General features: G+C 31.9%; 2 protein-coding genes across 4 annotated transcripts; one reads left to right on the top strand and one right to left on the bottom strand.

Annotated features, from left to right (window-relative positions):
- The first annotated feature begins 3,109 nt into the window (after positions 1-3,109).
- Positions 3,110-8,371, top strand: LOC137820815 (uncharacterized). 2 transcript variants are annotated; one of them, XR_011082698.2, is made up of 7 exons: positions 3,110-3,669; positions 4,287-4,377; positions 4,478-4,638; positions 6,940-6,967; positions 7,347-7,401; positions 7,649-7,757; positions 8,005-8,371. XR_011082698.2 is itself a non-coding variant. In XM_068625076.2 (6 exons), exons 1-6 carry the CDS (start codon positions 3,445-3,447, stop codon positions 8,084-8,086), a joined length of 696 nt encoding a protein of 231 aa, XP_068481177.1. In that variant the 5' UTR covers positions 3,110-3,444; the 3' UTR covers positions 8,087-8,371. The 2 variants fall into 2 exon arrangements, 1 of the variants encoding a protein (XP_068481177.1); XM_068625076.2 differs by lacking the exon at positions 7,347-7,401.
- Positions 8,372-9,479: 1,108 nt separating this feature from the next.
- On the bottom strand, positions 9,480-14,353 carry LOC137820509 (glucose-6-phosphate isomerase 1, chloroplastic). 2 transcript variants are annotated; one of them, XM_068624633.2, is made up of 14 exons: positions 13,504-14,353; positions 13,280-13,402; positions 12,862-12,960; positions 12,687-12,770; positions 12,154-12,297; positions 12,007-12,072; positions 11,657-11,725; positions 11,474-11,581; positions 11,053-11,105; positions 10,832-10,970; positions 10,570-10,726; positions 10,278-10,356; positions 10,110-10,176; positions 9,480-10,031 (listed from the first exon to the last, which is right to left on the bottom strand). In XM_068624633.2, exons 1-14 carry the CDS (start codon positions 14,023-14,025, stop codon positions 9,897-9,899), a joined length of 1,845 nt encoding a protein of 614 aa, XP_068480734.1. In that variant the 5' UTR covers positions 14,026-14,353; the 3' UTR covers positions 9,480-9,896. The 2 variants fall into 2 exon arrangements, with proteins under 2 accessions (XP_068480734.1, XP_090151177.1); XM_090295051.1 differs by having other exon boundaries at positions 12,675-12,770; positions 13,504-14,311.
- Between the last annotated feature and the right edge of the window lie 1,417 nt (positions 14,354-15,770).

The raw sequence follows: 15,770 nt of genomic DNA, 5'->3' as shown, positions 1-15,770 counted from the left end.
TAATTAAACTGGCAGTATATATTCTGTACTATCATTTAACCATATAATCTATGATCAAATTGCTAACTTATTTAATAAATTATAAAAACCATGTTCAAATGAAATCTACTTAATAGAAGAAAATAAAAAAATTAAATAAATTTTAAGTCTTTTTATATATATATATATAACATTTTTGTTTTTGTATGTAATAAATTATTTATTTAAATTAAGTATCAAATAAATCATAAAATTTTAGTTTGAATTTATGGAAAAAATATTTTGTATATATTATTATATTGACTTTTTAAATGATTCTAAATTATTTTAAGCTTTTCTTTTTCGTTTTTTTTTTTTTATCATGGAAAGGTGGTTGAAGCTTTATGGAATAGTCATTTAGTGTCTGTTTGGATCAGGGGGTGCACTGTTTCTGCAGACGGAAGTGAGAGTGCACCCCGTGTTTGGATCCATAAATGAGAGGGTGTGAGAGGGGGCTCAGGCTTTCTTCTCAAAGTTGCGGAGAAGTAAGGAGAGAAGAGAGGAATGGTGTGTTTGGTTTGGGGAAGAGATTTGAGGAAGTGGATTTGAAGTGATTTGAGAGGAAAGTGAGGTTGTTTGGATGGGAGTATATTATAGTAGATTTGTGAGAAAAGTTTATTGAATTTTGTGATAGTTGTATGAAATTTTTTAGTTCTTTAAAAATATGTAAAATACACCCTTATTTTTAAAAGTATATGAATAATAAAAAATAATTAATTAATTTATATAGTTATTTTTATAATTAATAAACAGCCTCCCTATTATGTAAAATTCACATCGAAAAACGAAATAGCCGGTTTCCCTTATAAATTGTAATAATTTTTTTCGTAAAATCTCGTCCACTTAATTACGCTTCTATTCCAATACGAATTAATAATAATATTATTATATAAATAAATATATTTTATTGTTATTTATTTTATTAATAATATTATTAAATATTTTATACAAATAAATTAAGAGTAATTTTGACATTTTAATAATATTATGTAAATTTTTAATAATTATAAAATATATTATAAATTAATTTAGTTGTACTATTTTTTTTAATTTTATTTATCATTATTAATTATTATTTATAATTTTTAATAATAGTTATTATTTCATAAATTTATTATTAATATTTTTATTTTAATTATCATTTTATATATTTATTAATATTTTAATAATAATTATTATTATTTACATTATTTTAATCATATTTTTCATAAATCACCGCAAATCTTCGCAAATTTGCGAAGAAAAAATAGTGCAACGCTTTTGTTTCGAAATTTGTGTTTTATTAATATTTTATTTCTTGGTTTTTGAGGTTTACCTGCCTTTCTTAACTTCTTAGAATCTGTAGTTGGATATAAACATATTGGAAGTATTCTTAAATCTATAAGATTACCTATATATCCTCATTCTTTCATAATATTTACCATTCACATTCCAATATTTTTAAACTATATTGCACATGTCATAAAACATAAAAAATATTAAATATATTTTATTCCAAATATATTTAAATAATGATAATAAATATTAATTAAAATCATTTAATTTTATTTTAAATAAAATTTAAATATCCAAGAAATATTTAATATATTCATAATAAAAATAAAAATATTAAATATGTTTTTAATAAAATGAAAATATCAATATACCTAAAAATATATTTATATATTTATAATAATAAAAATTATTATATTTTAAATTATATATTATAATAATTTAGATTTTGATTTATTAATGTGAATACAAAATTCATTTAAATATTTAACTTCTAAAAAGGATTAAAATGTTATTAGTGAGGATGTCTTTTCTTTTTCTAATTAACATTATTATGTTTTTTATTTTTACATAATTTCAAAATTACAAACAAATTAACATGTCTTTGTCTTTTTTCGGATAAAATGTAATAACTTTATATTATATATTTTGACAACTAGTTAATGTTATAAATATCTATTTTTAAAAAATATATATATTTATTGATAATAATAAAAATTATTATTAAAAATAATTATATTTATATAACATAACATAATTTAAAAAATCATAAATAATATTAAAATTATGTAAATAAATTAACTTAAGTAAAAAAATAATTAAATTAATAAAATGTTACATAATAAAATTATATTTAAATTTTAAATTATAATTAATTATTTATTTCAATTTTATATTTTTTTATTTATTTATAAATTAAACTTTAAATTATTTTAATCAACTAAAATATAAAAAAAAATTAATTATTATTTATTCTTCATTTATATAGAAGGATAAATTTGTAATCTTACAACTTTTACTATTCAAAATAATTTATAATATTCTTATAACCATCACATCACTCACCAATTTCAATAAACTTTCATCGGACATCCACTCTAAGATACCCCAATCCAAACAATCTCAACTTTCTTCACACTTTCTTCACACTTCTACTCACCCACACTCTCAACTTTCCACTCCTCCACACCCTCTAATCTAAACAAAGCCTTAATACTAACTACTTGTGATACACCAATATGAAAAGAATAATTTTGGAATAAATATCTTTTAGAATGTGTTCTAAAAACCTTTATTTTGGAATGGTGGTAAATCAAAAGTTGCAGCAGCAATTAAAACAAATGAAGACTTCATTTTCACATTTTGGAGCATACCCCAACTTCAAAAAGATATAATATATAATATTATATTTATAATATAATATTAGTGAGTTAAAAAAAGAGTCTACTCCATTTTATTTTTTAAATGTATATTTAAGATTTTTATTTTTTTTCAATTTTTTTCTATAGGTTTATATCATTAAATGTTTAATCAATTTTTTTAAATCGTGTTAGTATAATCCTTTCAAAATTTTCAATTTTTTAAACCACAATGTTGTAACTTTTTGGTCGATTAAAATAAAACTATCACGTTGATTATAAATTATATTATTTGTGAAATAAAATGGTGAATATTTTTTTACTAACTATTTGTTGCTGATGAGGTAAAAAATATCATATCACTAAGTTTTAAAAAATAAAAAAATTCAATTGAATATAAAAATAAAACTGAAATTAAAATAAATAATAAGAATAAATGTAATTAAGGTGCGTATAGAAGTGAAAACACTATTAGAAAAGAGGATTGTTGTTGTTGTAACGCAAATGAGCGGGTAGAGGGAACAATTGGAGTACACGTAACCCATATTTGTAGAACTGTGTTGTATTTGTATTCGAATGGAATCCTTTGTTTGGTTTCATTGACAAACCATACACAGCCCTAAACCCGGACGCCATCCGTCGTCGTTGTAGTCATCGTCGTGGTGGTCGCCGCCTCAGAAAACACTGCACCAGCCATCCAAAACAAAGACCGTGTTTGGAAGCATTTAATGTAAATCCCATGGACACCAACCAACAATCTTTATCCCTCCCTCTCTCTCTCCATTAAACCACGCAAATGGATCTCAAAGCTTCAGTGGGCCCGGACCCGGACCCGGACCCGCTTCGCGTCAAGAGGAAGACCATTGAGGCTGTGCTCTTGCAGTGTCAGAGAGCTCTCGAATTGATTAACGCTACTTCTCCTTCTGCTTCTGTTTCTGCTTCTGCTGAGTTGGAAGAAGAGGATTGCGAGACTGACGGCGAAGCTGAGGCCACTGCGTCGACCGATCCTCATGCCGACCAGGTAGTTCCTCTTTCGCTTCTAGGGTTTCGGTTTGTACGGAATTTTTATGCTCTTATCGTCCAATATGAAAGGGCATATCAATATCACTATTCTGCTGTTGACAGAATTCATGACAAAAAAACATGTTGAATTTACATGTATTTACTACCGCTGTTCTAGTGATACGAGCGCTTTATCATAGTGGATTCTCTAGTCCGTGGTGTGTTGTGTTGTGTTGCTAGGGATTTTGATTTGGTCATGGATGCTTTGGCAGGAGGAGTGTTTATACGGGGTCAAAGGGACATTTAATAAAATTAGTTATTAGTATTTGGAAAATAGAAAAAAAAAGTTGGGACAAAAACTTAGATACACTTCCGTGGGTGTTTCTGATGAGGGAAGACAAGCCTTTACTACGTGGGTTACAAAGGTGTCACTCTAATTTTTATTAGATTAACACCAAAAGCGATTACATAATTGCATATAAGTTTTGTTATAAAAATTGTTCATTGTAGACTTAAGGATATTGGTACTGAATAATTGTTAATAGTATGATTTTAGCCCTACCTCAATATGGGTAATATGGATAAAATACAGCTGATTATTCTTCCTAACACCACATCCCATGTGTCTCAATGCAGTTATGTGATCTGCTCAAATCAAGAGTTGAATGCCCTGCCTTTCTTCAAAAGTTGGAATGTGCTCAGGCATCAGTTTCGCAGTATATAGATGGTATCTTCTGCATTTTGGTGATTTCAAGTAATCAATGTTTTCTCTCCATTGTTTCAATTTTAGAATGATAATAAAAGAAAAAAGTGTTTGGTTGTGGCAGAAGAAGGTAATTCTTGGGATATGATTGGTGAAAAGGATCTCTGGGAAGGCCAACGAGATGACTCAGACCAAGAAGATTATGTCCTTGTTAGACAAGAGGATATAGTGGAGGGCATTGCATGCTTCATGGCTGCATATTTGCTATCTATTAAGCAGACTAAGGTATGTGATATGTATGTACTTGTTCAGTTTCTCTATACTCTGTGTACATGTTTTTACTTCTCTCCTGCTTTGTTTAATTCATTGTGATACCATTTGAATGATTTTCGTGTGCAATAATTTAAAAACTGTGAGAATATTTTTTTTTTGCTTCAAACTTCAATGTATACTGGACTTTTTTGCTTTGTTGTATCTGCTTATACCTCCAAATATGCAAATTCCAATTGGGGAAAATGATTTCTATGTTCCTCGAAAGCTTTTGGGGAATTTTCTTTTCGAATCATCTTTGAAGTTCTCTTTTATATATTTTTCCATCCATGTTGTGTAGAAATGTATACAAATCATGACAAGTCGAGTATGTTTATGTGATATGGGAATATAAAACATTTAAGAAATATTGGATACGAATACAGCAGGATATGTATTAAATAATACTTCATGTGAACTTATTTTTGCACTAAAATAATTGCAAGTTAGTTAGAATAGGTATGCTTCTCATGTTGGTTTTGAAGCCTCATTTGAATCTGTTGCAACCTGACCGAGAAACCTCCATTTTCTGTCCTCGGAATGACAAAGTCAAGCAATTCATTCATATATTGTCAAATCACTCCAATTTTGAACTATACTAATTGGAATTTTTTTTTTTACTTTTCTGAATTGGCATGTATTTGACTTCTTTGCACAGATTAGCTATACATGTCATGTCTCCATGGAATTTTTGTGATGCCTTCTGACTATGCCTTTTAAACACTGAGGACTTTTTGGCACTTTACATATTTTTATTTCCATTTGTCTTTTAATATTTAGATTAAAAACTACTAAATAAATAAAAGGAGTGTTATTTACCAATACATACATATATATTCCATTATCCCAGTTAATGAATTCTCATCGGCCTAGTGTTTTTTTTTATCTTTTAGCAGTACTGTTGACTGCTTTATTTGACACTCACTCTATTTTGGTTGCAAAAATGATCTATGTTTTTATTGTGGTTTTCATAAACTGATGTTGAACCATCTCAGGCACATGACTACTTGATAATATGATATACCTATACCACTAATATTTCTTTACAAAATCAAACTGGAAACTGCTGGATTTAATATTTAATAATGAAGTTTAAGTTTATATAATGCATATTTTCTCCACAAGGATGTAAATGTTAGGAAATAAGTTGCAACTTGGTATTTACTATTTTGATAGGCAGTGCTCAAGAAGTCTCAATTACTTAATTTCGAGGCCTTTTCCATGGTCTCCTCTTTAGCCCTTCTTATTCACGTGTTGGGTAACAATCACTTGCATGGTAGTCAAAGTCTCTTATTCATGTGTTGGGTAACAATCACTTGTATGGTAGTCAAAATCTCTTATTCATGTGTTGGGTAACAATCACTTGCATGGTAGTCAAAATCACTATCCGGAGTGTACGAGTCTACGATCTTCTTCTCCCTCTCCAATCTTGTGTCATCTGAAAGTCCTAATTTTGATGGATTGCCATTGTAAATCACAACTTGTGTCGATTCTTGCAATGTAATCCCTTCCAGCGATGCCTCTCGCAAGCTCGACATTCCTCACGATGATGCCTCTCACAACCTTGACATTTGTTGCGATGCCGCTTCTCACAACCTTGATGCACCTTGCAACGATGTTCCTTACAACAGTGATGCCTTTCACGGACTCAACGTACCTTGTGGCGGCCCTTCTCATGGCCTCGATGTTCCTTGTGGATGTGCCTTTCGTGGGCTTGATGTACCTTGCAGTGGTGCCTTTCGCAGCCTTGACTCTCCTCGCGAGAGTTCTTTGGGTAAAGCTTCTAGGTTGTTTATTGGGTTGGGGTGCATGACCTGATTTGTAACCCAAAACTTAAGCCCATTTTTTTCCTTTCAAAGCCCAATTGCATAACTGAAGAAACTGTGACTGTCTGTCCTCCTTAAGTGAAAAACTGCCACTGGCTAGCTAGAAACATCACGAAATTGTGTGCAAATATCGCTGCCTCTCTTCCTTAAATGAAGTTCAATTATGAATTTTGAGTAAGATATAATGATTTTGTGTGTATATATAAATTGCATTAAATTTGTAAGTGTTATGATCTCTTGATTTATGATCCATATTTCCCTCTCCGATCTTGAGTAAGATCTCAATTTTGACTACCATGATCACTTGCTTTGTGTAATAAGGAATGTCTTTCTCTTCTTTGGCTGTGAAGAATGTTGTTTTGTGAAATCCATTTACGATTAGTTGCAGCAAATATATTCTACCTAATGCATTTGAAATTTCTTCTCTCATTGATTTCTTTGGTCTTTGTAGGATTTATCGCCTATCCAACTCCAGGACGGTGAGTTTGTTGGCATTCTTCCTAGTATATACCTTTTGTTATTCTTCTGTATATATGAGTGATAAGCAAGAAATAACTGTTTATCATATACCTTTTTCATTCCACATAAATTTCTATGATGTTATTAAGACATGGTAGTAAGTATCGTAGGATTCACGATATGAATCATATGATACGATTCTAGATGCCCATGATACGAATCAAAGAATAATTGTTTTCACTCCCGTGTCGCAGTTGTATCGTGTGAATTGTATGAATCGCGAAACGGTTTCATATCGCAACTTGAGTTTTATTCTGGGTTTAGGTGTGAATCGAGTCAGGTCACTTGAATTGGTTTTATAACAACCCTAATTTCAATTTTTTCTTTCATTTAACAAAGGAGTTGGACCATATAACCCAGTCCAATCCAACCATTATAATATTAACATAATCTGGTAAGTAATACACAACCACTCTTCTTGAACATGATTGTGATTATTAATTATATTTTTACATGTTTATATGTTTTATGTTATATTTTTAAATGTTTATGAATCTTACTATTTGCTATACGAAACGATTCACAATTTGAAATATAAGCTATCTGATTCAGGATTCAAATACCATGATTGAGACAAGTACATTGTAAGTTAGCTAAAACAATTGGAATAATTTCTGACTATCTGTGGTTTGTTCTATTAGCGCTTAGCAAGACATTCTCAGTGAAAAAGAAAAAGGGAAAGCTACGAAAGGCTTGGGATGGGAGCAAGGTTATTTATAATGTTGCATCGTGGGGGGCTACGGCCATAGGGTAAGTGGTTATTCCAACTCCCCACCTTTTTTTCATCATTAAGGAATAACTTGCATTAATAATCTTGACATATCTTGCCCGTCGATTTACCTGCTCTGTCTGATACCATACGTTCAATATGCGTTGTGTTTCATCTTTATTCGTCATCATAGATGTTTTTTACATTTGGTATAACAAAAAAGTCATTCCCAGTTAATTTTTTCCTCTTTTTTTATAGTTTCATTTTTGCATCTCACATTCTTTACAGGTTATATCAAAACCCTGTTATTCTTGGGGCTGCAGCTAAAGCATTCTGGACTTCTTGTCATGTTATATCGAAGCTTCTCTGATTTGCCCGAGCTGCTTGTAGCAAAGTTGTGATGTAGTTAGTAATTTAACTCTTGTTCCGCTGCTTCTGCAATTTACTTGGCGCCTCTGATTTCAAATTCAATTTCTTTGAACAGATCAATTGATTTTAACGGAGTTTGACATTGTAAATATCAACTGATTTTAATGGAGTTTGACATTGTAAATATTACTATTAAAATCACGTTTGAGAACCCCTTGGATTCGGAAGTTCTAACAAGGACCCGAGATCAGGAAGAACGATTTTTTTAAATATATTTTCTTACGGTGAGATTATCGATTCTTAATTAGTTGTATGGTTTTCTTAATATGCCAAGTTCCTTTTATACCTGTACAGGTCTATTTACTTTAAACTTAGGTAAACTAAAATTACAAATTACCTTAAACTTAAATGATATTTGAGAATTTTTTTAACGCATGAAAATTCAGTGATTAGTACTCTTAACTCATGGAAGCTGGTTTCGAGGAATAAAATTTTATTTCTAATAACTATATTTATGTGTGACTTTTATTTCGATGAACATGTACGGTTGTGACTAGTACGGGTATTTTATATTTCTGAAAATCAACTTTTTTTTACAATATTCTTATAAAACTTATACCGAACATTACCTTTAAAAAAAGCCTCTTAAAGTAAAAATAATATTACACGTTTTGTCGTTCTTAAGCGTCGTTTAGATTATTTTGGAGAAACCAATAAAATTCTTAATTTTAATTTAATAATGAGTGGTGATGATAAAAAAAATTGAAAGTGTTTCTATTGCATAATTATAACAATTAAAACAAAATAAGTTGTTTTTCACATATTTTATTACAACTTTGTGTTGGTAACAAGTTTTCATTACAAGAATAATTATATAAAAAATTCAGTAAAAAATTAAGATATAAATAACAATATTAATCAATATTATCGTAAACTTTAAAAATTATAATTAAATAAATGCAATTTTTTTTTAAAATGTGACTTCAAATAAAATGGAGTACTGGAGATTAGAGCGTTAAACTGTAAATGAAGATGAATCTAGGAGTTCGATCTTTTTGGTAGTTGACTGCGGTGTGGTTTGAGCTTTTGCTGGATATTCTGTTTGAGAAACCGAACATTGGGTACGTTTGTTACAGTGAAGTAGCTATTTCATGGCGAATCTGATCTTCTGTACCGGATATTATTCTATGGATAGTGATTGAGAACCCACCTTTGTTATACAACGTTACAAATTCCCAATATTATTATTTAATATTTTTTTATATCATTTAATATACAACTTCAAGAATTGTCATCATTTTCCATTATTCTATCCTGCCAGATCAGAATAAAACTACCATTATAAAATACTTTTGCATACCATATATAGCTATCATTACCTTAAAATTCACTAATAAACTATAATTGAATAATATAAAATTATTTCATACTATTCCAGGCACGAAAATTTAACCATCCCCTTCTTTTCCAGGTGATGCCTCTAAATCTGCATAACCAGCTACTGCTACTGGTTACATTATTTTTAATTGTCACTGCCTAGTTGATTGCACCAAACAGCTGCCTTAATCCCATCACCAAAAAGTAGGCAGCCGAAATAACAGTTTATTTAATTATAGTTACCCCACTGGGTTACATGTAGTTTCAATTCAGAACACCAAAATAACTCGAACACTATCAAGAATGTCTTAACAGAAATCTCCACTTCCGTTAATGATGCAACATTGAAACTAAATTATTGGCGGCAACTTCTCTTCTAATGATCCGTATTCAAACCCAACCAAGTGTGAAATTATGAATTTCGTTAGTCTAACTCAAGCATACGATTCATCAATGTTGCATTCCCCAAGAAAAACCTTGATGCTACGAGGTGATCCACAGCTGCCTTCGGCAATTAATGCTCTGTCATTGGCGGCCATGTGCGCAATAATCTTGTAAATCATTTCAATCTGCAAACAAGTGAAAAATGTTACTGAACCTCTCCAATGATTCTTAATAGATGGGATAAGGAGGGATCATATATTTACATCTTCAGGAGCATGGCAACGGTCAGCTATTTCTTCAAGTGTCAATGGCTCAATGGGATCTTTGCAGCTGAAAACAGAAACATATAAAATATTATCTAGTGATATACCTCACAAAATGGTCATCCCAGTTAAGACCAAAAGAACCTTGGTACTTAACAAACATCGTACCTTGCCTCGTTTAGCACTGCTAACACTCGCTTCTGAAGTGCCAGTACTTCACCAGCTGCCTTTTTACCAGCCTCCACACCTAAACATTGTCATAGTTCAGACTTAGATGTGGCTGAATGCTAACATAATACACTACCAATTGTAAATTCAGTATTCTTTATTCAATTTCAAATCATTAAACATTGAATCGCCCCCAATACAAGATAGGGTAAAATTCTAAGTCAGACATTGGCAAAAAAATTCTTATCCAAATTAAAGAAACTTCAGACAGGTTAAATAAATTATATTTTACCAGGTTGATGATAAGCATTTATGTTGACAAGCGAGGCATAAATTCCTACTGCTCGTTCGTAGAGTGCAACAAGAGCACCAACTGTTCTTGGTGTCACTTCTTGTACAGAAACTGTGATGGACTCTCTGTCATTGGCATACAGAGCTGACCGTGTTCCCTATAGAAACTCTAATTTTAGCATGAAGGGTAAAGCAACCTAACAACATTCTTAAACAAAACTATAAAATTCGGTAAGGAATTATGCTCGATTAGTAGATCATACCTGTAGCATACCAAACAAGTAGTCACCACAAGTGACACCAGGTTCAAGTTCCCAATCATGACCAGGGGGTCTATCACGGAGCACCTCAATGAATGTCACAAAGAAATTGTGTATACCATCCCTCAATTGTTGGATGTATCTGCAAGGGGGTAAGTGTTAGTAGAAAGTAATCAATAAACTAAAATTCAAAAAATTAAGTATGAAAACTCATTAAAACTCACGCGTGTTGATCCGTGCTTCCTTTATTTCCATAAACACTAATTCCTTGATTAACCTGCAATATCCAAAAGTTCGATTCTGGTATATTATTAACTCGTGAGGGATCTAAACACAGTGAATTTGATATAACAGAATGGCAGATCCAGTGTTAAAAGAAAAATAAGATCAGTTGTTAACAGTGTCTGGACAAGTTAGTCACGTCAGATGTGACAAAAGGGCTCTCCACAAGAAAGTATGCCAATGTATACATGACACCTACACAAGCCATGAATTAAAAATAACAGACTATAGGGTTCATTGGCTACTTCCTTACGCAGCCACAACTGTGATCTTCATTAAAAGAGACATAAAAAAATAACCCAAAAATGCAGGACAGAGCACAGAAATGTTATTTAGTTTGATGCACTTAAGAATAAGACATACCCGATTACCATCCAAGTCAAACTCCTTGCCTAGAGATTCCATGACCAGCTGCTGCAAGTATCTACTGAATAATAACAGGCTATCCTTGTATGGAAGAATAACCATATCCTACAGAGGAAAAGTAAACATTGAGAAATAGTCAAATAAAACAGACAACAGATGGTGATAGATCATAATTCCCACCTTGGATCCTACACCGTCTGTAGCCCAATACCAACATAAAGCCAGCAGAGCTGCAGGATTATTCCTTAACTGTAGAAATGCAAATATTAATCAGTGCTGTAACTGTTTCATGCATATTTCAACAAACTTCAAACTCAAGCAACATATAAACGTATTTGTCACATGAAGAATCAAAAGTATGTAACATAGGTATGACATTGGCAAGTCATCAAGTAGTACAAGCAAGCTCTACGTAGGGTAACTCATGCATTATCAGACATAAAAATCATTCCATTACATGAGAACAATTCTGAAACTAATATTTAGATGGAATACAACAAGAAAAAGGATGATTAAAAAATTATGTATACCACAGTACTTCTATTTGCCTCATCCATCAATGATGCGCCAGCAAGCATTTCTCTGATATCAATGCCCTAAATTAAAAGAATTGTAAGAAAATACATAATATCAAATGAATATACACAAACAATTAATCTACATTTATGGCCACTTACCTGAAGGGCTGCTGGAAGCAGGCCAACTGCAGACATCTCTGACGTTCTGCCTCCCACCCAATCAAACATGGGAAATCTAGCTAACCAGCCCTCAATTCTGGCAGTGTTATCCAACAAAGAATTTTCTTGTGTTATAGCAACACCCTGCATTATAGCATACATTGGAAAATTTTAATAATTTTAAAAACTGAAACGGAACTGACAGCAGATATGCAAATGATGGAGGGTCAACAGCATTTAAATTTTCCCACAACTTTAGGGAAAAAAAAATATAATGTAACTCCGGAAGTTTGAGCTATTCCTGGACAGTGTAAGCAAAGCTATGAGAATAGAAGTATAGGAGACAGAAAATTGAAATTTTGAGAATCCACATATTGGTAACTGCAGATCAATCTAGTTTTTTTCAATCTTAAAACTATCACGATTGCAGCACCATAATACCATCAGGTATCAGAACTTCTGTTTCAAACATAATAGTGTATTATAATATGGGGAAATAAAAAATATAAAAAAGTGAAAACCTGAGATTAAACCTGTTTCGAAAAATCCAAGCCTGCTTCACGAAAGGCCTTCTGCACTTCCAACAAACCATTTCTAGTCTCTGGGGTACCTCCACTCTAAAGATAATTGAAATGTTCAAGTCAAAAGACATATTCCATGCATTGATGTAAGAATCATAGTAAAAAAAATGCATAATCTCCACAAAACCTTTGAAATCACAATCACAAGTGTTGAGGCTAGCTCCGGCCCAAGCTGTGCAATCTGATGATCAATTCCAGCAGGATCCGTGTTGTCAACAAATCTTATCTGTTGTAGATAAGCAGAAGAAGGCAACACCATCATTAAATGCTTGCGAGAAATGAAAAAACCAAATTGACGAATGACGAGCAAATTCCCTAGCATTACTCATTCTTGCAATTGGGCACTAAAATTTATTAAGTGAAAAATTATATCAGAAAACTTTAGACCACCAACCATCGAAGTTTCTAACCAATTTTTATGTAATAGTACACAGTTAAGCTTTTCAATTTGCGAGAAAAAAATCAATATATGTGAGGTAAAGATTAGTCGAGACCTTAGTGTTCTGGGTCCATGTAATAATTTCTCAAACAATAGAAATAGATACCTTGAGTGGAGGATTATCAGGAGCTAGTGCCTCTGCAACAAACTGTGGTCCAAGAGCAGAACCTCCAATTCCCACAGACAGTATTTGAGTAAATCGACCCTCCGGAGACGAAGGAGGCTTAATCTGCCAAAGTACATTGATCACCAAAACCTTAACACCTCAACAAAATCCAAGACACTTAAGATAAAAAAAGAAAGAGAGGAAGGAGAAGCTACTGAACTGACCTTACCACTAACGACGTCGTTAGCGAACTTGGAAACAGCATCGAGAGTGTTCTCAATCTGCGTCTTCAGGAATGTGTTGGGCGCGCGCTTCGGGTCCCTCAACCAATAGTGCCCCACCATGCGACCCTCATCGGGATTCGCGATCGCACCCTTCTCCAACTCTTCCATCGCCTTAAACGCCGCTTCAAAATGGGGCTCCATTTCCGTTACGAACTCGTCCGTGAACCCGACGCGACTCACGTCCAAGTACAGACCCAGTTCTCTGTGCTGGTACAGCCAATCCACGTACCTCCGCCACAGCGCACGCGGATCTTTCTCCAACCCATCAGCCGCCACCGCCGCCCCGTCGGAAACCTCCCGAGCCACCGCGCGCGGCGTCGCAAGGCTGAGGGTGCGATCGGCGCGGCGCGTGTGGAAGGAGACGTGATCTTTGCGGAGAGGGTGGGTCAACGGTGGGGATTGGTTTGGGATTTTTTTGAGAGAGGGAGAAGAGGTGTAAATGCCTGAGATTGATGATGCCATAGTTTTGGGATATATGTTAAAAGTTGAAAGTTTAAAGCTTAAAGCAAGGGTTCATGTTAAGGTTGTTAGGAGCGTGAGATTTGGGAGAATGGAACAAACAAGTGCTGTTGAAGAAGAGAGCGGTTTTTTTTCTCTGTTGAACTTCAAAGTTGTTTTTGTAGTCTGTGTGCTCTCTTTGTGATTTTCACCACACTCACGCTCACGCTCGGGTTGGTGGTTAGTGTAGTGCTAATTCCTATGAAAATGTATGTGTCTGTTTGGTCTCCAGAATCTAAACTTCAACTTCGTTTTCTTTCACTTCTCTTTTCAGTTATATTAAACTCAACACACTTTTTACCCACACATTTCATGAATTTACTTTCATTGTAATAGTTTAATAACTAATTTTCATCATAAAATTATTATAAAGATATGATTTTTATATAACATTGTAGTCCATGATGAAAAATATAACATCTTTTTGATAATTTGGCTTCCATTAATTAATTATTTTTTTCTTCTTAAAACCGGTTCAACCATAAAATGAGGCAATTGGAAAAGGATGTATTTGAAGGGCCTTGTCTCTGTCACGAGTGAGGTTGATAGCACCAAGCTCCTTTCCTTTTAACATGAATCATGTTTCCGAACCCAAGAAACCTTTATTGAATTTTAGTGTTTTTTTAATTATTTTTTAACTTTAATCACTCATTTTCAATTTTTTTAATTCTAAATTTTATTTTATTTTAATTAAAATTAAAATTATATCAGAATATAACTATTTAATAAAAAAATATTAATTTATAATAATTTTAATTATGATATAATTTATTTAAATTATTTTTTATTATAAATTTTAGCTACATCTTTGCAATTATATATTGTACAATCTTTTTAAAAAAAAATATATTATAGTATAAATTATTTATCGTAATTTTAAAACAGAATTTATCCATCCGCAAATTCTATAGTAATCTTAGTGATTTTTTTTTCAAATGGTTAATAATCAAATAAATATATCAACTTTGGCATAAAAATAAAATAAGAACATAAAAAAGACACTTTTAGGTAGGGATGATAATGTGAGGTAAGTTATGTAGGCTGGTTTGCAACTTATTAAAAAATGCGGAATGGTTCAGCTTGGTGACCTGCTTAAGCTCGTCCCGCATAACCCACAATCCGCACGGGCCAAAGTGGGGCGGGCGGGTTGGCCCGCTAGTTTGCATATATAAAAAAGTAATTATTTTATTTTTTGAGTAAAAAAATATTTCATCCCACTCACTCATTATTACAGTGTGACATTTATTTTATTTTAAAAACATGAAACTTAATGTACTAAAAAAAAAAATATTTTATTTTAATCATCTAAAGAAGTTAATATTAAGAGTGACAATGAATTTAGTTTTAAGTAAAGTCTTATATTTAAAATTTGTTAATAAAAAATAATATAAAAAAGATATTTCAATAAAATAATCGTTAAAAAAAGTAGTCATCTTCATTATAATATACTAGCGGGAACACAAACGCAACACGCCAGTGTATTTGTATTTTACTCAACTTTCATGATGATAGAAATTTAATATACATACAAAAATAATCTTACATACATACAAAAATTATTTTGGATGAGTCAAAATTGAATAACAAAAGCTAACATATAAAAGAAAAATGATGAATTGATTAAATAAACTTTTTTTTCTTCTTTTTCGGTTTGAGTTTCTCTTCTTCAAGTTTTTTTTCTTCTTCCATTGGTAGTTTTGTGATAAGAG

This window comes from Phaseolus vulgaris, chromosome 9 (assembly GCF_051622355.1).
Source record: "Phaseolus vulgaris cultivar YP4 chromosome 9, ASM5162235v1, whole genome shotgun sequence".
Taxonomy (NCBI): Eukaryota; Viridiplantae; Streptophyta; class Magnoliopsida; order Fabales; family Fabaceae; genus Phaseolus; species Phaseolus vulgaris.
Note: the sequence above shows the minus strand (reverse complement) of the source record. Positions and strands in the feature narration are given on the sequence as shown.